General features: G+C 47.4%; 1 protein-coding gene across 1 annotated transcript in view; it reads right to left on the bottom strand.

The window, feature by feature from the left end:
- LOC144161594 (uncharacterized) overlaps nt 1–24,795 on the bottom strand; it is a 77,910-nt gene that overhangs the window by 10,999 nt on the left and 42,116 nt on the right. Inside the window, exon 4 of the mRNA XM_077692236.1 lies at nt 14,137–14,530. Within this exon, the coding sequence (XP_077548362.1) occupies nt 14,137–14,530 (394 nt within the window). The remainder of the gene's footprint in view (nt 1–14,136; nt 14,531–24,795) is intronic.

The following is a 24,795-nucleotide window of genomic DNA, read 5'->3' as shown; positions in this document are numbered from 1 at the left end:
TAGCTCAGGCCCTGCAGTGGGCATATACAGGCTGATGATGATGATAGCCCAATAACACTAAGCTGCTCGTCAGTTAAACTTCAGAGAATATTTTTGTAAGCAGTTCATGCAGTGTCGAAAACAATAGTGGGTCTTGTCCAGTGACGCCGGAACTATATTTTCAGTGGGGGGGCTGAAGCAATTTTTTTATTTTTTTATGTACTTCGAAATTTTTACGCGATTAAAATCAGAGTTTCGCTAGAAAGAAAAAAAATCGACTTCTTTTCTATTAACCACGTGCAAAAATCTTTTTTTACCCACTGGTACCGGGTATTTTCCGGGTACTTTCTTACCGGGTACCAGCAATGCTCTTTAATGAGAACTTTATATCATAACTTCTTTTCGTTCTCCGTTCACGTCCATCAAGGTATTAGCGCGGATGCATCTTGCTTCTAAAAGCCTACAGTATCTCACCGATCTTTATGTAGTAAACTCGGTCTAAAAGTACTGCCAAAGCCGTTACATGCTGATTGGAGGAAGTAGAACATAAGATCAGAACAGGCTGTCGCGTCTCAAGAATTAAGGGCAACATGTGGATAAATTCATAAGAACGTCCTTTCCAACGCCTAAATGGAAAATGACGACTATTTTGCTCACAAACTGCGCCAACGGGCCTAGTGAATTTGTAGCGTAGCGTGTATAAGTGACTGATTGTCTATGTCCAAAAAAGGAAGACTAAACAGGCCTACCGAACTGATAATAATTGTAAAGGACGGTACATACCGTAGCGAGCGCAGTCTGCCGGTCCGGTAGTAGGGCCGGTCGCCGTCGTGCCTCCTGTGCGAAGGACTAGTGCAGCTTCGCACAAGCTGAACTTGCTTATTTAAACACCTTGTGACCCGCCGCAGGGCCTTTTAATCTGCCCATCGTTTCGTGGTTTCCAACGTCAGAAAGTCTCCGCAAACAATGCTGTCCCATCGGAAAAGTGACAGGTCCCCTCTCTGCTGCACCACCCTCAAAAGAGGGACACGCCTTGGGCGCACTGCAAGACTGCATACCCACAACAAACTTACGCTCAATGCCCTTGCCGGTTAGAAAAAAACGCAGGAAATAGGTGAGGAAGGGGGGGACACACTGCAGCACCTTACAGGATGTTCAACGCCGCCGCGGCATCGTTCTCGCGCTATTCTTTAAAGCTAAAGGACCTGGCCCACGTGCGAGCCCTTCCGCCGCCACAATACGCATGCCGCTGGATGCGTAGAGCTAAAGTGCCGCCATACGCGTTTTACATAGAAACACTCCGTTCCTCCCCATTTCAGAGAGCTAACACGCCGTGCACGAACGTGAGGACTGCACACCTATAATGTACACAGAACGCTCCTGCGGTTTCGACAAAGACGTGGAATAGAGGGGAGAAACGGGTGGCACAGAACAACTGTTGTTGGCGCTTCTGCACGGCGGCGCGGCATCGTTTGGCGGCTTATCTTGCCGCCAAACCACCACACATGCCGGTGGGTGCGTTAACCTAAGGTCTTCCACGTGGCTTTTACGATGACGCGCCGAATTCTCCGTACTTTCGAGAGCTATGGTCATCCATCGCAAGAATGGTCGTCTGTCTGCCGCCTCGGCTTCTGGTGCATGGTAACATTGTCCGCTCCGTCGCCCCTTCCGGTGCAACACAAATACGAAATCCTGCTCGCCGGTTTCTCTTCAGTTTCACCCATCAAAAGCTGGTGTACCTCGCTTGCCGCCGTCACTTACTGACAAGCATTACTGATAAGACAGAAAAAGCTCGGCGTCGCCTTTCAGCCTCGGTAGCACTCCTCAAGGATCAATAGCAGTCGTTTCTAGTTTGTCTCCTCCACTCACTCTCAAGCCTTGCTTCCCCCGCCACGGCGTGACGAGTCAATCCCCTTTTCCGACCAGACTGACTTGGAGCTGCGCGCCCCTCTGCCGCTTTCTCGCGCGGGGAGAATACCCCACCAGGCAATTATCGTCTCTTTGCTGCCGCCTCCTGTGTCTGCGCTACCGTAACCTCGCCACTGGCAGTTAAAGTAAGACACCATTAGCTATTGTATTTCATGCGTTTCCCGCAACACGCCGATGGGGAACGGTGAGTGCTTCTTCGTGGAAAAATACAGAGAAAGAGCCCGGATGGATTTAAATACCCGATTAAAACAGAAAAGCCGCCAGAAGAAGGGGTCAGTTCGCGACCCAAAGGTTCAAACGGCTCGTCTCGTCTCTCTGCTGCCGCCGCCTGTGTCTGCGCTACCGCAGCCTCGCCACTGGCAGGTAAAGTAAGACACAATTAGCCATTGTACTTCATGTTTTCCCTCGACACGCCGTTGGGGAACGGGAGGGCGCTTGTTCGTGGAAAAATACGGAGAAAGAGCGTGGATGGATTTGAATACCGGATTAAAACAGAAAAGCCGCCAGAAGAAGGGGTCAGTTCGCATAGTTATAACCCGACCCGAAGGTTCAATGCACTCGTCTCTTTGCTGCCGCCGCCTCCCTACAAGCAGGTAATGTAAAGCACCATTAGCAGTGGCGCAGCGCACCTACGGGGGGGGGGGTTCTTATCCACAAGAAGGGAGATCAGCCTCCTCTCGGTGGTGTGTTGGTTGTTTACCAAGGTAATAGTTAACCGCATAAGCGACAGCCTAGATTTCCAACAACCGAGGGAACAAGCCGGCTTTAGAAAAGGACGACAGATCACATCCATGTCATCAATGAAGCAATTGAAAAATCAGCGGAGTATAATAAACCCCTTCACATGGCATTCATAGACTATGAAAAAGCGTTCGATTCGCTAGACACCGCAGCAGTGCTGGAAGCATTCAAAGACCAGGGAATCGAGGAGACTTACATAAGACTCCTAGACGACATATATAAGGGGTGTACGGGCAGGAAAATCCTCCACACGAAAAGCGAAAAGTTTACGATCAGAAAGGGAGCACCAAAATTGTTCACAGCATGTCTGGAAAATATATTTAGGAAGCTTAACTGGGAAGAGGTGGGATTACGGGCAAACGGAGAATTCTTGAGCCATTTGAGGTTTGCGGACGACATAGTCTTGTTCAGTGAGACTGCAGAACACCTGTAAAAAATGCTTCAAGACCTAGTCAGAAAGCTGGGCCATCGGATTAAAGATAAACATGAATACGTCTAAAGTAATGCTAAATAAACATGCTGGAAGCACTCTCTTCCGCCTAGGTACCGAAATACTAGAAGAAGTAGAAGATTATATCCATCTTGGACAGGTTGTCAGTGCTGACCCTAACCACGAGAAAGAAATCTGGCCCAAATAGGAATGGGACGGGGTGCATTCGGCAAGCACCCCCAAATATTCAAAATTAAGCTACCTCTATCACTAAAAAGAATAGTGTACAACCAATGCGTACTACCGGTGTTGACATATGGGGCGGAAACTTGGCGCCTTACTAAACAATTGGAAAGAAAACTTAGGTCGGCTCAACGAGCCATGGAACGAATAATGATAGGAGTAACACTTAGGGACAGGAAACGAAGCCTCCTGGATCAGGGAACACGCTCGAGTAGAAGATATCATAATTCAAAATAAGAAGAAATGGACTTGGGCAGGCCATGTAATGAGACGAAATGACAACCGGTGGACCACCAGGGTAACTGAGTGGCTACCGAGAGACGGGACCAGAAGGAGGGGAAGGCCGGTAACTCGATGGAGGAACGAAATACGAAAGTTCGGAAGCAAAGAATGGACTCGAACAGCGCAAGACAGGAGCGGATGGAAGTCAATGGGAGAAGCCTTCGTCCTGCAGTGGACTTAAATAGGCCGATGATGATGATGATGATGTTGTTGGTAGTGGTGGTGGTGGCAGTTATTCCACGTCGCGATGCTGAGTCAGTACAATACCTATTGTAACCCCGCACAAGAAACGTCTGAGACTGCAGGCCTAGGGAGACGAGAAAACAGCTCCCGCTTTTTTTTACCTCAGCGCAAGTTGCAGCCACGCAGACCAGTGTCAGCGTGTCGGTAATCCGTGGCTGCAGCTGTCACGTTTTGCGAGTATTATCAACGCAAAATTGGCTACTCTCACGTCAGTGATGGAGCCAAATTTATAGAAACTTGGAGACCGTAAGTTGCGCAAAAAAATGTCAATGAGGCAGGAAGTAGGGGGGGCCGAGCCCTGACATAAAAATGCTTGGGGGGGCTCTGGCCCCCCTTGCCCCCCCGGTTCCGGCGTCCCTGGTCTTGTCTCACTTTGAGCATGAGTTTGGAAGGCAGTTGTAGTAGAACAACCCAACCCAACACAGGACATAACCCATTTTTAAAGATGATAGTCTTTCTTGGGGTACTTAAACACTGCCACCCGGCTAAAGCGAAACAAATGCTCCGCAATAGTCTTATATGCTCACAGCCTAATCTAAACGTCTAAGTCCGGTGTCAGTGTTCATACTTGTCAACATTATTGAACAAGAACAAGACATTACGCGAATATAAGACCGGAAATCAATACAAAAGTGCAATTTGGCAGTGTTTCTTTAAAAAAAATTCATGAATGCTTGGTTTTTGCGATAGCAAATGAAATACTACATCAAGGGCAGAAAACCATCGCCTACTGTTGTCACCGCTAACTCCTGGTGGCATTTAAGAAATCAGACGGCAATAGCAACGAAAGGTTCCACTAGGTGGGATCTACGTTCCGCTTGGAACGCTCGTGAAGTAGGGCAACGTGGTGCTATAAACGTGGTAGTAGGGTGCCTGGATTCACGCGCGTATCCGCCGTTCGGCAGCGCTGGCATCGGGACACCCGACTTGGAGCAGTGGAACGTGGTAAATTGAAATTGACTTGAGCAAACCTCTAGCGTGTTATCTTGGGAGGAACGAGACGAGAGAGAAACATCATGAGAAGTGAGTGGAAAAGAGAAGGGCCTTTACTTGGTAGGGGTGCCAGTTGACTATCGTCTTTCAGTGACATTTGCCGCGAAAGGAGCGGATACGTGGGCATTTTTTTCTTCCCTCGATTTTGGACAGCAGATGGATGCTATTTACAGAGTCTTTTTCGAAGGTTTCTACACGTGGCCCCACTCCAAACTGATGTGCAAATTAGGTGCGATATTAAACAATCGTTATTTGGTGAAATGAATTTCAAACTTCTTTCCGATCGTGTCAAGTTTGTAGTTTTTAACGATTCCGAATCACATCTGTATGGCATAACTTCTTGTCTTAGCCAGAGCTCAGTCATCGAACAAATAAATGCTTATTTATTTCTATGTAAATGCTTTACCGAATACTACAAATCGCCGATATGACCGTGCATTTTAGCTATCCGCCACTGGAACATCCGCCTAACGTCGCAGATGAGGTGTTATATCCAACCACCCTATCTGCCCAACGCAAAATAAAATAATTGAACTTTTCTCCCCGCATCATTCACTGGTCATATCGACTGCCATGCAACAATTATGTGGTGTACGCCAAGCCCACGCTCACAATAAGCAACCGTGCACTTAACGTAGCCTGTTCTCCCTGTACGGACACATTTAGATAGAGTTGCTTTCCTTGAAAAGTAGAAGATTCAAATTTGTTGCCAGGCCGCTTGCGTTTACTTTAATAAGGAGCATTGCTTACAAAATTTTGTTTATTTTTCCCTGTGTATATTTTTGTGAAAAGACTGGTGTGATTGATTTGAACGTCTATAATATTGTAAATATTTGTTTTGTCATTTGAATCGCGGATTTCTTTTGCGTTTGTGGTGTCGGTTATTCTGATGTAATAGCTGCTGTAAGCCTTAATGTCGCTGCCATGTTTAATTTGGTTTTCTTATTGGTCCTGCCGCTATTACATTGTACTTTGCGCCCTGTATTGTCGACATACACCCCCTCCTTTAACTTTCAGCTCCTTAAGGAAGGAGCTGCAGTGTTTCAAAAATAATAGAGGAAACCATATTTTTATTATTTTTGAAACACTGCCAGACCTAATGTACTGCGGAGAATTGCCGGCGTGACGTGGGGAAATCACCCAGCCTCAATGGTCAAGTTGCACGAAGCCTTGATCTTGAACCGCATGCTTTATCAGCTGCCTCTCATATCGCCTTCAGAGACACAATACGAGTGGTTGGAATCCTTACACAGGAAAGGGCTTTGGCTGTCTCTTGGCGTCCTTCAAGCAGCTGGAAACAACAAGATCCTCCATGAGGCGCAGTCAACACCTCTTCGTCTTCAGGCGTCTCAACGTTTGCTTATGCAAGTGCTGCGCCTCGGAGAAACAAGTGCTGGCTTAGCATTACTGCGGCATCTACGATGAAGGGTAGAGTCTCGTGCTCATGCAACCCTAAACACTCTTGGAGTGCTATGTCCCAAATGGCCTGGGAAAAGGGCTACTTTGGACCCGCCTTGGTCCCACGAGAGTGTGGATTGTGCATTGGCCATCCTTCATATGCGCTCGAAGCGTTGTACACCTATTGCTGAAGCACGATCGCTGGTCCTGGAGCATTTGGAACGGGAATACGGGGACTCTCTGCACATATACACTGATGGATCGGTTGACGCAAAAAGTGGGGTGTGCTCGGCGGCTTTTTTCATACCCAGTTTGAATATTTCGTGGGCTGCCAGGGTGACGCCTTTGGTTTCATCTACAGCGAGTGAGTGTGTTGCCATAGAAGCTGCGCTGCGCCAACTGTAATCGTTTGAAAGGCAAAAAGTCACAATATTCAGCATTCAAAGTCAGCCCTTCACCTGTTGCAGCGGGGTATACCTGTTCAAAAGACCTGTCAGCGATCCCTAGTTCTACTAAAGCGGCTTAAGCATGAAGGCTTCACCGTGCAATTCCAGTAGATCCCGTCGCACGTCGGTGTAGCGGGAAACGAACATGCTGACAGCTTAGCCAAGGACGCCTTATCTTCTACAAGGACGGTGCAAACGCGGTGCCATTTCCAACGCATACAGAAACAGACCGTTCGCGAGCACTTTAGGCAGCTGTGGCGACCAGTACATCAACCAGTCGTGACGAAGGGCCTGAAACGAGCCGAAGCCTGTCTGCTCCACCGAGTAAGAACAGACTCAGCCCGTACACCAGCTTGGCTACATAAAATCAACATTGTTTCATCCCCTTTGTGCCCCTCGTGCAGTGTGACTGGTGACATTGGTCACTTCATTATGAACTGCTCCAAAACCAACCCTGAGCGGACGAACTTTTTTCGTAATCTCCAGAAGTTAGGAGTGCCCCATGCTACATCGGAGGACATTATTTTTCCAAAGGACCACTGGATTGTGCGAAGAGAGGTGTCTCATCTCCTACTCGGATTCTTGCAGTCCACAGGACTAAGTAAGGTGTGGTGACATTGTGTGTCTGTTATTTTAGGACTAAGTGAGGTGTGATGACGTTCAGAGTTTTGATATGGTATTGGGGACGATTAGGCGGAGCAATTGCCGGCAGCTATATGCAAGGCCAAGTCCGCCTTATATACTTACTTACTTACTTCCAAAAATAATAAAGAACAAACAAACGAATTATATTGCGCTTTCATGGCATTTTCAGGCTATTCCCACGGTTGTTTCAGTTCTAGCTAGTCTTTTTCCGTGCATATCTAGTTTTTTAGTCGACTTCAAAGCTGGTGAGTACTGCAGCTTTAAATTCTTGTTGTGCGCCAGGAACCGCAAAGGCCCCATGCTCACTGAGTGTCCAGAGTTCCTTGTAGATTATTACAGAATTGAGCCCAGTTTCGTTTACTTAGTTGCCTTATATATTCGGATGTTCTATGAGTAAATCGGGCCTTACGTATTCGAATTCTTCACCACCTGGATAAGCCACGTAGGACTGCTTAAAAGTGTTTTAGGTGGGCGTCATTGGTGGGGCATCTTGAGTAAGAAATTTTCAAACTTGCGTACTGTTTCTAAACTTCCGTACAGTGGCTAGTAATTGGCCGAAGGAAAGCAATCAGCGTTTCTGTTCGCAGTGTTTCTGGCCGCACCTTCAGCCCAGGGGCGTAGTAGCGGGAAGGGGGTGGGGGGAGCGTGTTTTTGCCAGAACAACCCCCTAAATTTTCTGATTGCCGCATTCCCCCTGCCTCGTACTTTCAGCCTTTTAAAGCGAAGCTTTACTGCTGTCACTCAGAACGTCTGCAACGGGAAAACTCCGCAGTGAAAGAAAAAAAAAAAACGCTTCCCGTGACCGGAATTGAACATGGGTCGCAGCAGAACTACATCAGCTCTGCAAAATTCTGTTCTGGGTCGGAACTCTTGTTTGATCTGCACACTTGTATCAGCGACAATTGGCACAGCAAAACCAATCCTCATTTAATAGCGAAATAACAATGTTACAGGCAGACAAAATTAGGCAGCGGGGGTATTCTAACACTATTTTTTCTCTATCTACGGTCGCTATCGCCTTTTGTCCTCTGTTGTGAACGAGAGTGTCACAGTTACTCCCCTCAATCTTCAGGGCACAAACACCTCAGCACTGGGAACACATCACACTAAGGAGTGACCTGCTGCCGCATGCAATAAACACCATCAACGGGAGCTGGTGACCTTCATCGGGAGTGTGGTCAGCAGCTGCCTGGAACGAGGCGGTGGAGACAGACAGACAGACAAAGAACTTTATTCAGGTCCGAAGGAGGCGGCGGAGAGATGCCAACTCCACCACAGCAAATAATTAACAAAAAGTAATAAACGTTTCTCTCTGTCCCCTCAACGCCAAGCCGGGAAACGCCAGGTCGTGATCCCGTGGCTGTACACAATAACTGTATACGTCAATGACGGCGGCGGTGAATGCGAAAGGTTTCCAGCCGAGACGTCTTTCAGAGCCGTGTTATAAAACGAGCAGTGACGTAGCTACTTTTCTTAATGCCGCTGAGGCCAGCAATCGGAGACATCTGGGGGCTTTAGGTGACATCGCCGTCGCTTAAGGCCACTTAGACTGATCTCCGAAATTTAAATGCCAGCGAGTGGCATCTTTGTCATCTGCGAACTTTGGCGACACTCCTAGTGCAATCGTCACCCGAGAGCGTGGTCGCATAATTGTTGAGCTTCATGTAGTGTTGACCTGAAATAGAGGTTGAAAGAAGCGGCATACTCGGCGCAATAAGAGCCCACGAGAAACCTGAACTGACACATCTTGTGTAAAGATAAACTACACTCTGTTCAAGTTAAACAAATGGAAAAGCAGCATACCTACTTGATGCCGTTTGTGCTACAGGGCGATGGCCGCGAACACATGACGCACATGTAGACGATGTATCGACAGGAATTGCTAGGCCAGTGTCATTGCAGTACATTCTAGAGGGGTATCCGCTCTAGTGGAATAATTATATCTACACACAGATGGTATATGCCTATGCCTATGCCTATACAATGATGGTATATGTCTTCTCTCAGCCTTTTATGCGTAAAGGCCACGTGCATATGCGTTTTGTAGCGCAATTGCAATAAAGGCTAAAGAACTCCATTCGGGGATCCTAGGTTAGTCTTATTGGAATGTTAAGAGGTTGAAAGCCGTCATCTCAATAAATGTCATCTCAATAAATGTGATTCATGGGATATTTAAATTTCAAAAAAGTTAACTAAAATAATGTTGTGATTACGAAACTGGGTTATTATCTTTCTTTTTCCCTCTTTTCTGTAATCCCGCGGTGTTTGGCATTTGCACCGTGATAAATAATGCGGAACAGATACGTTGTTGTCGAGCGCTTGTACTTTGTTCTTATTCCGCGTCCTTCCCTCGTCAGCTGATAGCACTTTACCCTCCCAATTTAAACAAGCCTTTCTCGATTCTCTGAAAATAAAGCTTTCTTATACAGCGCCGACGCCGCCCTCTCTCCGCCATTCCCCACGCTTCGCCCTCTCACCTACTCAAATTTCCTTGCGCGGAAAAGTTCTGTTCGCCAACTTTTCTAGGCGCGGGTGCCCAACCTGTGAAGCAATCCGGGGCGCGTGCACACAGGGGCTAAAAGTAAACGAGTAAAAGTAAAAGTAAACTGTCGACAGTTGAGGCAAATGCCGCGGAATGGAGCGAACAGTGGCTAATCGTTTGTGGGTAGACATGTGAAACGTGTTGAACCAGCTTCCATGCGCACCTACGATGGCGCGCGTACCAGTGATAGGGTGTAATTTTCAGCGGCGGAGGAGGGCAGATGGGCGTTCATCTAACTGTTGATCAAGTGGTCAGTGATGCTACGTGGGACAGTTTGGGCTATTTCAACTGCGGAGCTGTTTAAGCTTTCAGTTTAGCCGTGGAGTGTTACGAGAAAGCTATCATCATCGGTGAAGTGGAGAGGGTTAAAATGCTAGGCCAAGAAGTGTCAGGGAAAGTGGCCAGGAGGAAAGGAGCCCACGAGCTGGTGTCGGGAGTGCATGCCTAAAAAAAAAAATTGGGATTAGAGAGGTCCCAGAAATCAAACTAGGGACCTTTACGTCGGGAAACCGGCGAGCCAACGACTGGGCCACCCAAAGGCCCGATGGGTACGAGGTTAGCAGCCGCGAGGAACATTAACATGAGCAACCAATTCGAAAAAAAAAAAGGTTGCGTTGGCACGCAGTGCACAACACCCACAAGAAAAAAAAAGACAAAATAGAAACTTTCACGAGTATTTGAATCAAATGGGTTAATTTTGAAGCAGAAAAAGTCAACCTAACGATAATTTAAGCGCCCATTGCATGCAAAAACCATTCCTTCTGGCCTTCCCAGGCCGCCTAATTACGAAACGGGAAGGCAAATACACAGATCGGTATGGGAGTTAAAAAAAATCAGAGCGAAAAAGCGATAACTTGCCCCTAAAATTAAGCATGGAACAAGAAATGATGCACCAATAGGTCTAACGACGGCGAACGTAGAAGGCGAAGCTTTCCCGCGAGGAATTCCTCTGTTGTGGTCCGAGTTTCGGTGTGACTCGCCGGCGGTTTGCATTTAGAGTCGTTGACCTTTGACTTTCGCTCGCACGAAGTTCAGACTTTCCATCGCTGCGGCTTTCACTTTCCCCATTGGCCATTTCATTTCGCACTAAGAAAGCTTCGCGTTCAAACATTACTACCGTCGTGAGACGGAGGGGTGCATGATATTTTTGTGTGTAATTTTTCATGACCATGCAGCCCTCTCCACATGCGAACTGCTTCTAACGTGTCGGAATGGCGCATCGGATAAACGCCGGCTCAATAAAGCGAGGGACGAAGGTTCGATTCGGACCACAGAAATCTTTTTTCTACCACTTCTCCCACGATCATCATCATAGTGCGAGAGACTCGGTTTTCTTGCCGTGGGTTTTGAGGTGGTCTACAGACGCCATGAGTTAGACATATGAAGCTTCGCTTTAAAAACGAAAACCTAAAGCTGGCCTCACCTGGGAAAGAGTAAATTTGAGTCACAGTATGCCTTACAGGTGGAAGTTGGCTTTCCTGCAGGGGGTTTTGAGGTAGAGTACAGACGCCATCAGTGAGACACAGGAAGCTTTCTCTTCATAAGAGACGTACCAGAGGAAACAACGCTTCCCGTTGTAGGAATATAACCCCGGTCTGTCTGCATTTGAAACCGGCCGCTATGCGATTGCGTTCGTGTCGTGATCGATCGGGTCCTGTTCTTTACGCCTGTTCACGTGCATTCGCGTCTGAAATGGGGCGCACAGACGCCGAGTTAGGTCACTAGACGACAAAATCGCAAAGCCGGTTTCCGCGGGCTCTGGCACGTGCCAACACGGTCTACTTTGGGAGAGATATGAAAGCCTGCGGACAAAAAACGATCCGGGCCTGGCAGTCACGGAGAACTTCCAGCGTCACGTTCGGAAATCAATGTGAGGTGCAACAGCCGGGTCTCCGACGAAGAGAGAGGGGCTGCCAGCTCTGCTGTTTTTCCAGCTTTGCGGCACCAGTGCAAGCGGTGCCATTTTTTTCTTGAACAGTGAACGCTCATTACTGCGTAAAAACAAAGAACACAAGAATCCTCCATTGCCTTTTAAGGCGAAGCTTCGGTGATGGCGTCTGTAACGCGAAAACGCCCTACAGGAAAGCCAACATTTTCTGACGATGGTGATGAATGATCGTTGGTGAAGTGAAAAAAAAAAAAAAAAAACGCTTCACCTGGCCGGAATCGAAACTGGATCCCTCGCGTTATGAAGCCAGCGTCTATCGGATTGCTTCATTTCGATATGGTCGCAGCGGTTTGAAAAACTCAGACGACAACGAAAGATTCCGTCATGAGAAAATTTCACGTTCAACCATCGTCGTCGTTAGACGGAGAGGCGAAAAGGTTTTTGACTTGTTGTCCATGATGGTCTTCAACCAAAACTACGAATTGTGAAATTCCGCAAGACTGGATTCTAGTTTGGCAAAAATGTTTTTAGGAAGGAAGGAAGGAAGGAAGGAAGAATGTAGAAGAAAGGCAGGAAAGTTAACCTGGCTAGAGCCTAGTTTGCTATCCTGCACGTGGGAAAGGGGAAATGGGCAAAAAAGAGGGGAAAAAAAGAGGAAAAGTTGGACCAGACACGTATGCCCAGCACTGAGGCACTGACAGTGATTGACACTGGAAGCTCTCAGTCTATAGCCTAGTGTTCAAGTTCGTCGCCCGTAGAAAACGTAATAGTTCCTTAGTCGCCTTCTGAGCAGATGACTGAGAAGGCCAGTGGCACAGAATCTTTCCCTCCGAAAATGGCCGCCGAGAGTCCAGGTTCCTCAGCGCTGACGACAGCTTTTTTCTTTCAGCCGAGTAGCGTGGGCACTCGCATAAAACGTGGCGTATCGTCTCCGATGTGCCGCACGTTTCGCACTCCGCCCTTGCTGCCATTCCTATTAAGTACGAGTAAGCATTTGTGAATGCCACCCCCAGCCAGAGACGGCAAAGAAGAGTTGCGTCAGACCGTGGGAGGCCTAGTGGAAGAGGACGTTGCAGGTGCGGGTCAAAGGCACCAATTCGTGCGCATGTGGAATCTTCTGGAGACCATTGGGAGATAGCTGTTTCCCGGGCAAGAATTCGGAGGACCCTAGCTGCGTCCGTCCTAGACAATGGGATAAGTACAGTTGTCGCTGTTTGATGCGCCAGCCGGGCGGCAGCGTCCGCACTTTCGTTGCCGACAATGCCGCAGTGGCTAGGAAGCCACTGTAGGGTGACATCATGACCCGCCTGGGCAGCACGGTAGGAAACTTCCTACTCAAATAACCATGACACCTTTGTTTCGCAACTAGTTTCAAGCGAAGCCGATAGAACTACGGTTCCATGTATTTTTCATGTCTGTGAAGAAACACTGCCGATGCCCCGCATGACTTTGAATCCCAAGGCTTTGAAAACGAACATCATGGTGCGCGCACAATTGACACGAGGTCATTACCAAAGTATCACGCTGTTTATAACTTGATTTGGCACCTTCCAAGATCAAGCACCTTCTCAATTCGATATGCATCTTCAGTAGAGTAACGAATAACAAGCACAATTTGAAAGGAAAAATGACCTAACTCTCAAGCTTAAATGTGTCATCACTTGAGCTTGCATTTCGAAAAGGCACCCTAGAATAGTCAGTAGAGTCATAATCTAAGTGTTTTAGTCTGTATGTGTTTTTTCCTGGGAGGAACGCCCTCGACGCTCTAGAGAAATAAGATTTGCCCATACCTTTCACCGTCATTTTGTGCTACCTTTATGGCTTCATCAAGGCTTGGGAGTGGGCTAACTGGTGTTTTAACCTTTTGAAGTACAGAGGTGCGCTGCCTGACACGAAAACGTAGAACAGGGAAAATTCGTCTGTCCGAGTGTAATTCCCCTGTCCTACGTTTTCGTGTCAGGCAGCGAACCTCTACCCTTCAAGACACCTCTACGGCGTGTGCTTGAAGCTTCGCTCGTTATGCACCTTCACGTAGTGGAATGAATAATGATTATAGCGATAGTGGTCCTATTTGAGACATGTAAGACGGCGGCTAATAGTGATCACTTTCTTCACATGTAGCCCTCATGAGAAACCTCTACATAAACAACCGTTTACAGACAACAGAGGCGCGATGAACAAATAACACCATCACAACCTGGCGCCGAGAATTTTAACTTGGCCTTAACGTAGTCATGGGTTCTTACGGATGCGCACTCCCGTTACCATGGGGCGAGCATCGTGTTATGGCCTACGAACAAATCAGCGCAACAGTCCGTCACCATTTTTTTTAACCTGGTAAGGGACAGCAAGCAAGAAATAAAATTGGCTTACGTACCATTCTTTGCTCCTGGATTATCCAGCGGACGTGGGTGGATTTTTTGGGCGGTACTTTGACCGTCTGCTCCACATCAAACGTTTCCGTTTGTACAACAATCTCCGACGTTCTGTTTCGCAGGTCCATGGCCAGACTTACACTCGTGGCTCCTTTACCGGTCACTTGTGACCCGGGAATGGTCACCGACAGATCCGTCTTGAACGTGCTTCGAACCCCTCGCAGGACCTGGCTTACCACTGTAGTGGACCGCTTAGTACTCCGCGTGAGCTTGACGAACAGCGGCTTGTTATTTTGATGGTTGTCGTACCACTGTTCTAGAGCCACCGCAGACGTTATCTCCAGGGATGAAGCTGGCATGAATTCAATGCTTGCTCTGTGGAGTTTTACCGGTCCGCTGGAAAAACAAATGTGTAGATCGGCTGAAAGAACGGAGCTGTGGTTCTCTTGTCTCAGTCCCGAACGTCAACAAGCTCTCGCCCGAAAACGACAGGGCCGTTGCCTTGCAAAGGCTGCGGTTTGCGTAAAGCAATCGGAAGCTAAACACCAGAGGAGGGGGTTTCTTCCTTTAGCGGGAGAGGGAGGAACCCATTTGATTGATTGATTGATTGATTGCTATTTGTTTCCCGTTTGTAGCGGGGTGATGACATGCCATCTTACCAAAAAGGACTAATATACCCATGTTTTACACTCTTGATTTAATAGTAGCGCTGCTTAGGGCAGGCACAAAAAGCTTATCTGGCACAAAATACTTTTTTTCCTGTTACAGGTGGTAACTGCCCTAGGCAATATTCCCCTCTTTGCTTTTCGTCCACCAACATTCTAATCTTCTTTTCGTCCCCTCGACAGCCTTGAAGTTAACTTCCTCTGTGCTGCCGTTAAATCCTAGGGCTTCTGAAAGCCGAATATTCCCATTATGTCGATTTGGATGGATATCCTGACATTCTAACACTATGTGCCGCATAGTTTCAGTTTTTTTCCCGCAGACCACGCATACCCTATCATTTTGGGAATACTTCCCCACAAAACTCTGAGTTCGCAGGCAACCTGGTCTAGCCTGAAAAAGCAAACCACTGCCCTGGAAATTATCGCAGAAATTTCCCTTTCTGATGCTCAATTTTTCAGCCCTGTACATCTCTAACGACGTTTTAGCTTCCATTTTTTCCCTCCATTTATTCGTTTCACTCTGCCTTGCCTCTTTTTTGGTTACCATGGTGGTTTTGGATTCTCCACTGTTCTTTCCGTATTTCATGGTTAGCCTTCTAGTCTTTCTTAACCACTGCGTGTCCACGCTTTTCAAGTATAGGTACCTTAAAACCTTAGCTGCCCACCTTCGTTGATCCATCGCTCTCAACCTCATCTCAAAGCATATTTTACTCTGTGCTTCTCTAACTTCAAACGACGCCCAGCCCTTATCTCCCTGAACTGCTTCGTTAGTTGTTTTTCCATGCGCGCCTAAGGCCAACCGTCCTACCGTTCTCTGGTTTACTTCAAGGCCTGATAGAACGCCTGATTTTAAGCAGAGTACAGCATTCGCAAACGTGAGACCCGGAACCATTACTCCTTTCCACATTCCTCTTACTACTTCATATTTGTTATACCCCCACAATGCTCTATGCTTCATTATAGCTGCGCTTCGCTTTCCCTTAACCTTAAGTTGCTCCTCTTGAGTTCTTAAGTAGTTATCCCCTTCGTTTATCGACACTCCCAAATATTTATATTCCTTCACTCTAGGTAATCCGCCTTGCTGGATAGACACTACGTCAGTGGTAGCGAGACGTGCCAGACCATTGCGCCCTCTATGGGCGTGTCTGGGAACCTGCTCCTATCTCTGCGTGACGCAAGACCTTCAGCAGAAGGACGATGATGCTCGACTTACAACAGCCCCGCTGTTATTATGTCGTCTCCGAACGGCGCACTTTTTAGAACACTGTAAAAATCGCATCGAAAATGAATATGCAAAAACTGTTTCCTACACGCGAAGCGCCAAAGTTGCCACTATGGACAGAAACACGCGTAGTTTCTGCTCCATAATAAGCAAAGGCGATGTGTAAAGAGTTACCACGGCATTGAGGGGGCTCTAGAGTACACAAGAACCTGCGATACACTATGGAGTATTGATATATCACTCTGAAAATTGCAGTCCCCGTATTCAAGTGCTTGGAATCAAGTTAGGAAAAAGAAAGCGATGTTGAAGCGGATCGCAGATAGGTATTCCTGTTGAGTCCAATAAGTGTTTTGAGGAGCGAAAATAAAAAAAAAACGTAGCTAATAAAAATTAATGCATAAGTAGCCAAACATGCCGTTAAAATTGGTAGTTACAACCGGAATGCCTTGGCCGATAAAGGTTCCTACTCCTGGGGACATCAAAGTGTGTATCGTCTTTGTAAAAATTATCTAGGCCAAACGGAAAGTGCGCAGGCCGCAAAAAGACTTAACGTTCAAGCTGACATTCCAAGCGAGGCTGAAACGTTTTATTCCTTTGTTAACCTTTGTTTCCTACCGTCATAAAATATTTTTGTCACATTTAAAGTTAAAGATTATTATTCGAATTATTTGTGGCCGAGATGGCTTAGCATTGACCTAGAAGATACCGCCAAAGGGCACCTGCCCTTTTGATTAAAGGAGTTGGTCCCTGCCAACTACTGTAATCGGTGCGTTGGTGATCACGCAGGAATAAATAGGGGGTGGGGAATGAAGAACATTCTAATTAAAGTTTATTAAGCTTAAGATGCATAAAATCACCAAAGCGCCGCGAATAAACATTGTCAACGCCATGTTATAGTCGGAAGTAACCGTTGGGATTAGGTATTTCGTAGTGGATAACGCAAGGGTCTGCAAAAAAAAAAAAAGAATTGAGGAACAAACATCATTGAAAGTTTACGCTGAAAGTTTACAAACATCATTGAAAGTTTACATCAGTGCAAGTGTACGCTCTTAGCATTCAACTGATGGACGATAAACAATTGTATCACAACTGTTTGCGATCTTGCTATATTACTCTGCATTCAGTCCATTGTAACCTATTTCCGAATATTCATGAATTGAACAATGCGGGCAGGCATATTATGCTTCACTGAAACTGTGTTCAAGAGCATTTGCAGTTACTTTGAGAAAATGTAACGCAACTTCCGCGTACGTTTAATTCTTGCATGAACGACACCACTCATTTCTGCGCGAAATAACTGATCTTACGATATCGGACAAACCTTTCTTTGTCTTATTGGACATTGCCTCCTTCTGTTGCCTCCTTCACATTGTACATTTCTGATGCCAGAAAAAAAAAAGAATCCGTTGCAAGCGCCTGGAGCCCTGAGAATGTAACAAACTTATTGGCCGCAACAGCTTGCTGAAGTTGTAAGTTGTAAGGACTGGCACATAAACTGAACAATTTTGAATTAAATGTCCAGTATTTTGTCCTAGTGACACAGTATAGCGGGGAAAAAAAAATTTCGCACATTGAACGAGTGGTGCAAGGCTGGAGAAACAGCAGAGCTGGCAGTCCCTAGCTGTCCCCTTGTCGGAGACCCGGCTGTTGCACCTCACACGGATGTATTTATTTATTTATTTATTTATTTCAATACTCTCAATGACCCGAAAGGCATTACAGAGAGGAGTGGGAAGGTTTATACAATGCAAGTTATGGCCGTCTTATAGGAAACAGGATCAGGGTTGCTGGCAATGGAGGCGGGGAGGCTGTTCCAGTCCGATGCTGTCTTCGGTAAGAACGAATTGAAACGTAAATTCGTCCGCCGATTGGGGGCTGCAACTTTTAATCTGTGGTCAAAGCGTGGGGAAATGTAAGATGGATTTGCGAACTTGCCACTGAAAGTTCTGTGTGACTGGCAGGCCAGGATCGTTTTTTCCGCAGGCTTTCACATCTCTCCCAAAAAGGACCGCGTCAGCACGTGATAGGACCCGCGGCAACTCGTTTCGGGAACTCGCGTCCGTAGCGCGAACTAGGCGTGTGTTCTCCCCTCTTCAGGCGCGAACGCAAGTGAAGTGGCGGGAAGAACAGCACGCTTGAGATCACTCCAGAAACGATGCGCACAAGTGTTCTCGAAGGTCGAGCTGGCCGAGGCCGGGCGACCCTCACGAGGTGCACCATCACGTGCGCTTGTATTCTTTGCCAGCGTCCAGCGCAAGCGTAGACGACGCTGGACGCTCCTCTCGAAGTTCAGGCTCACGTGCGCTCGGCTGGGCGGAGTTTTCTGGTAACAATCCACGGCGGAACTAAACGCTTAGACAGTTATGCACTTAATACCACTATAATAATGGGCAACATAGAGACAAATTTCTGGAAGTCTTACGTTTAAAAACATCTTTTCTGTGTTTTCTCAGGGTGACGATACCCTAATTTTATTTATACGTAATTTTACAGAGGCTCAGAGCTCCTTTTAGTGCTCACCACGTATTCTGCTTGATTAGTCAATTTTGGTTACTTGCGACTTCACTGGTGACTTCAGGTTACAGGATACTCACCAACCGACACCAATGCTTCCATTTTCACAGCAGCCGTGTGAGGCGCTGAAAATCAACCATCCCACGTATCCACGCTTTACACTTGGGAAGATTTGCCCTGAGAAAAGGTTTTTGCATCAAAGAGTGAACAGCTCCACATTGCTCACGCGACTGCAATTCCCTCTGCCACTCATTGAGAGTTAAATCAAGATGACTTCAGAACAGGACCGTTGTAGGCATATCAGTGGCACTAAACCTAAAAATTAGCATTCTGGAGCAAATTTTACATTGATATATTTGGTCTCCTGCCTAAATGTCATCAAAAGTTTAATAAGACACCGCAACATCTTGCTCTAGAAAAAAAAAATCCGGAACATTATCCCCGACCCAAGACACGTGGTCCAATGCGGGGCAGGAAATGTCGTACCCGGAAGACATGTTTTTCTCCACTTTGTTTCTTTCTTTCTACAATTGGCACATTTCACCCCTTTGCTGTCCCTGGCTTCCTTGACTGCCTACCGTTGTTTTTGTCTTAATTCACCGAGCCCCTCATTTTCCATTCTGGTTTGCTACATGCATAGCAAGGGTCTCTGTTCTGGCAGTATTGGTGTCATAGATAGCTTAGGAGGGTTCAACGCTGGAGGACCGCTCCCGGCATGTCGTGTCATCGCGACATGTGTCATGTCATGGCTCGAGTCACGGCCAGGGGGAAAGAGTAGGTCCTATTCACGCCAGAAGTCGTAGGGGCGCTGGCTACCACACCCAAGCACAAGAATAATTACCTTAAGTACCCAAGCAAGTGGAGGACAGGCCAGCCCCGCCGATAGCGCAGTGCTCATCGCAATAGACGCGTATTATGGAGGTCGTGCGTACGGCCTCCCACCTATCCGGCTTGCATGTCTTACTGCACTTCATATCTTTCTTTCCAAAAAAGAAAGCAAACAATAAACTGACCTACTGTGATTTCCCCTTGGCTCTTCTCGGCTTTCTTGACTGCCTACCCTTATTTTGGTTTTCATTCATTGAGCCACTAATTTCCCTTTCTAATTCGCTATACATCGCCGGAATTGCGGAAAACTGATAGCCGGAACCGCGGTGATCACTTTTCCTCCGGGGCATTCGGACGACGGGTACCGGAAGAAAGTCCGCCACGAGAAGGCGGGTAATAGGACGGCTCAGCATGGGCGTCGTTGTAAGGGGGTGAGCAGTTCCGGAGGCGAGAACTGCGGCGCCGTCGAAATACCGAAGCCCTTGTCTGTCCCCTGCGAACACGATCAAGTAGACGCGGAAGGAATCCCCCCTTACGCCTTAATTGTCCGTTATTGTTCTTGTTGTGTATCCGACTGTTTATACTGACGTTTCAGCTGGAGGATCAGTCCTCATCTGAGTAACGTCGTAATGGGCGTCCTTGAGGGAGAATTTCTGAATAGCCAGAGCTTAAAGTCACTTTATTATAAGCGTTTCATTGATGTGTTCCTGATTTGGACCCACGGACAGACGAAACTACTAACCTTCATAGACGCGTTTAACTCCGCTCATCCCTCCATTTCTTTTTCTTTCCAATACTCCACGTAAACTGTTAATTTTCTTGACGTAAACGTCGCCGTTTCAGAGGACAATCTGATCACTAAACGGTACCGAAAACCGACCGACAAACAGCAGTACCTACATTTTCAAAGCAGTCAGATCAAACATTGCAAAACCGGAATTCCCAAGCCAAGCTCATCGTATTCGTCGAATCTGCTCAAAGGAAGATGACTTGAATAATAATTATCAGGAGCTACGAAGTGCCCTTTTGAAACAACAATACCCCGTTGAAATAATTGACAACGATATACGCAGAGCACAAAGCCTGAATCGCTCAGGCCTTCTCAAAGGCACCAAAACCTCTTACGACACCCCCCAAACGAACTTAGTCCTAACACACTCCGCATCTGTTCACAAAGTCTCGTCTATACTAAAAAAACACCTTAGCGCTCTTACCCAAATTGAGCGCGTAAAACGTATTTTTCTGAAACCTCCACGGGTTGTCTACAGGAGAAACAAAAACATTCGGGATGTCCTAACCTCTTCCAAAATAACGACTTGTCCACAACGGATACCGCGGTCAGTACAGCTTCTGACTTTCGTCTAAAAAACCAGAGGAAACAAACTGTGCAATATAACTGTGCAAATGCAATATATTTGCTAGAGTGTACGGTGTGCCATCTAGAATACATCGGGAAAACACAAAAGTCGTTCAGAATTATTGTTTAGTAATCACAAGTCACATTCTAAAACTCTGCTATCTCTCCCGTTGACAAAGCACGTAACCTTTCTGTGCACTCTGTTGACCCCCTCAGAGGTACGATATTAAAATCTGGGTTTCGGTCTTACCACCATCGACTAATCCGCGAATCGTACCTGATTTAAAAGTTCAAAACTGCATCTTCACGCATAATGAGAGTTTGTGCAAATTTTCGTTTTTGCTGGGTAGATAAACCATTTACAGCTTTTTTGTTTGTTTCATTCCCTATACCGAACACCTGTCGGCCACCATACGTTCCCCTGCCTCTCTTTTATCTTGTGTCTCCATTTTTTTATCGCGGAAAAACAGCTGTCTTCCCCGTACGTCTCCACTCCCGCCTCCCACTCTAGTTGAGAGGTGGGGGGCGTTCAGTGCAGTTGGCAGCCCCTTTTGGGGTGTACATTCGTTACAGCGAACGGGCCATTCGCGCGGCCATCCGCCATTCGTCATTCGCGCGGTTCACCCACCGCTGCGCTTCTTGGACAGTTAAGTCTAAAATGTTTTCCCCCGCTTCTTTCCATGCCTCCATTATGCTGTGACAGGCTGTGGTCATATACACGGAAACATCTCGACCCTTCCAGGTGAGCGATTTTACGGTAACTTCCACGTAGGACATACCTGGCTACTACGAATACATATTCTCGTAATTGGTTGCGCTGCTAGCGCGGGCGCCCCTAGGACATGGAATTCCTAGGGGCGCCATAGAAGTCTTGGTGCCATAGATAGCTTAAGAGGTTTGAACGCTGGTCGACCACTCTCGACATGTCGTAGATACTCGAGTCACGGCTCGGTGGTTAAAAAGAAGCTCCCCTTCGGCCCGAGAGTGTCGGAGTGTCGCTGGCTACGACCCATACCCAAGCACAGGAAAAAAAATTACGCCCACCTCCCCTCGCGGGAACCCTGGTGTGATGCGACGCTGAAGGGGGTTCCGTTGGCTGTTTCCGTTGGGTCGATTAGTCGAGTTGCGTGAAACGCGTAGTGAACGTGAATTGCGTTTCAATCACATCGTTGGGTTCCACGCGAGGGGATGCGGGCGTAATTTTGAGCATAATGAGAGATGTTGTTGTTGTTGTCGTTTAGACGGAGGCTTTATTAAAGGGACCGTCGCATCAAGCAATCGTCGCTACTGCGAGGGAGCAAGCGCAAGCGCGGGCGACCGTCGACTGAGAGACCGGCCGGAGCGCTTATATGTGCAGCGCACCCGAAGGAGAGGAGACCGCGGAGATAGAGAGCACTGCACATGCGCACAGCGCCTCCCACCGGCGGAGTGAGAGTGCGCTGCGTCACGCGCCCGCAGATGTTGGGCGAGAGTGTTCGCTATCGGAGAGAGGAGAGGGGGTGAGCGGAGGAGAGACGCAGCTGTGCGGACGCGGACGACAACGACGACGGACGCAGGACAGGGCCGCCGGCTAGAGATGCTCCCCTCAGCGTCCCATCTAAAAAATTACCTTGAGAGATGCTCCCCTCAGCGTCGCATCTTAAAAATTACCTTGACGCCAGAAAGTGGAGGGGAAAATAGGCCCTTTGCAAAAAGGCGGACAACACTGAAAATTCAGCGGTGCTAACACTGGTGGTGAACGCGACGACGCCATTAGAAAGGAAGCAGGTCGTAGCAACGCCGTTGCGGTTGCACGTTTTCGCCCATGGCTTCATGAGTCTGTTGCCCCACGACGCGTATGCAATTACGTGGACGGTGGACAGTAGTTACTCCATAGAAACTCTGTGCTCGCAGCCTTTTCCCTTCCTTCCTAATGGCGGCGCAGCGGGTGCACAGTGTTGCCAGAGTAGCTTGCTGCTTTTCCGCCAACGATTTGGCCATTTTGCAAAGGGTCTATAGTCCCGCCGGTAGCGTAGTGGTCATCGCACCACACAGATGTTTGGAGGTCGTGGGTTCGGATCCCACCCAGCGGGCATTTTTTCTCCACTTTCTTTCTTTCTTTCCAAATTCTTTATCTGTTTAAACGACCTACCACAGCCCCCCCCGCCCCCCCCCCCCCCCTGTGCTTTCCGAGGTTTTCGTTACTGCCAACCCTTATTTCTGTCTTATTTCAACGAGCCCCTTATTTCCTATTCTGATTCATGCATAGCGAGGGACTCTGTTCTGGCAGTCTTGGTGTCATAGGAAGCTTAAGAGGGTTCAACGCTGGTCGACCACTCTCGACATGTCGTAGACACGCCAGTCACGGCCGGGGGGTTAAAAAGAGTGTCCCCTTCACTTCGAGTAGTCCGAGTGGCGCTGGCTACCACCCCCAAGCACAGCAAACAAAAATTAGTTTACATAAATACCCGAGAAAGTGGAGGGGAAAATAGCCCCGCCGGTAGAGTAGTGGTCATCGCACCAGACCGGTATTCTGGAGGTCGTGGGTGCGGATCCCACCCGGTGGGCATTTTTCCTCCACTTTCTTTCTTTCCAAATTCTTTGTTTCAATGACCTCCCACATCCTCCCCTTTGCTTTCCGAGGTTTTCTCGACTGCCAACCCTTAACTCAACGAGCCCCTCATTTCCTATTCTGATTCGCTATATGTACATATATATATATACAAGAGAAGAAAAACTTCGAACAAGGTAAAAGCACGATTGTGGCCTACGTTTCAGCAAAGAGAACTTGCTTTCCTCAGGGCAATCTCTCGCCTGGCAGGCACGGTTTATATAGGGGTAGGACCCCAGGTGAAAGGAGAGGGAAAGATGGAAGGGAAATTGAGCAAGCTGATTGGTTTGGGAGTGTGTCGGGGGAGAGATTGAGGGGCCAAGAAGGTTGTCTAGTTTAAGCCGCGAAGTAGGTCACACGGAAGTCAGCTGGTGGTTGATATTCGTGGAATTTTTGGAGAGAAAGGATGAGAGGGTGTTTATTGACCCGCCGAGGGGTATAGGGAAAGGATCTCAGAACCGCCGGAAGCAGACCAGGCGGTGAGGGTGGGATCCTTATCAGAAACTATCTGCAAGCCTCAGGTCAAAAGAAAAGGTAGAGACGGGGGGAAACTAACTAGGTCAAGGAAAAAAGAAAAAAAGGAGAAAAAAAACAGGGAGGGAAATCACGTAAACCCACACACAAAAGAAAAAGCAATGACCCGGCAACTGAAATGGCACGTGTCACCCACGGCAACATTCCTGGAACAGGCCTGTCCTGAAACTCAAAAACGAAAAGATAAAGTTAGAGTGACGTACGGGGCACAACACCACGCGGAGTAAAAAAAAAGAAGAGAGAAATAAATAAATAAAATTGAATTCCAAAAGCAAAGGTTGGAGGGATGAGGGCGAGTATAAAGCTAGACGCTAAGGAATGAAAAAAAAAAAAAGAAATTAGGTGACCAGGTACAGAGCAGAGTGAACGGTCATAGTCTTTGGATGAGGTATATGCACGAAAATGCCTAATGCTGTATTCCCGGTGAATATCGCAAGGATTCCAAGATTCCCTTAGACGCATTAATTCCAGCAGGTTCCATGGAGTTGAATTTGTGAATTAAGTAGGATTCTCGGTATTTCCTGTCCCTAGGAGACTTAACATTTGACTGAAGTATATATAACTTAAGGTCATATAACTTAAGGTTCCCAAATCATGAAGATGTCGTCTACATCTTCATGATTTGGGAACACGGTCGCGCGACTCTAGAAACGTTTATATCCCATCTCAATTCTTCGCATCCGACTATTAAATTCTCCTGCCAGTATTCTGAAAAAGAAGTGAACTTCCTAGATACTACCGTCATTCTAGACAACGGTAAACTTAAAACCACGCTTTTTAGAAAGCCAACAGACAGGCAGCAGTACCTAGATTATAAAAGCCATCACCCCAGACACTGCAAACAAGGTATCTTTGTAGGACAAGCCACCAGGCTTAGAAGAGTATGCAGTGATGACAGTGACTACGTAGAGCACCTAGACGAACTCAAGGCCACCCTTATGAACAGGAACC

The sequence above is a fragment of the Haemaphysalis longicornis genome, unplaced genomic scaffold (genome assembly GCF_048455015.1).
Source record: "Haemaphysalis longicornis isolate Haplotype H1 unplaced genomic scaffold, Haemaphysalis longicornis Haplotype H1 scaffold_12, whole genome shotgun sequence".
Classification (NCBI taxonomy): domain Eukaryota; kingdom Metazoa; phylum Arthropoda; class Arachnida; order Ixodida; family Ixodidae; genus Haemaphysalis; species Haemaphysalis longicornis.
The sequence above is the reverse complement of the archived record's forward strand: the minus strand, read 5'-3'. Positions and strand labels throughout refer to the sequence as shown.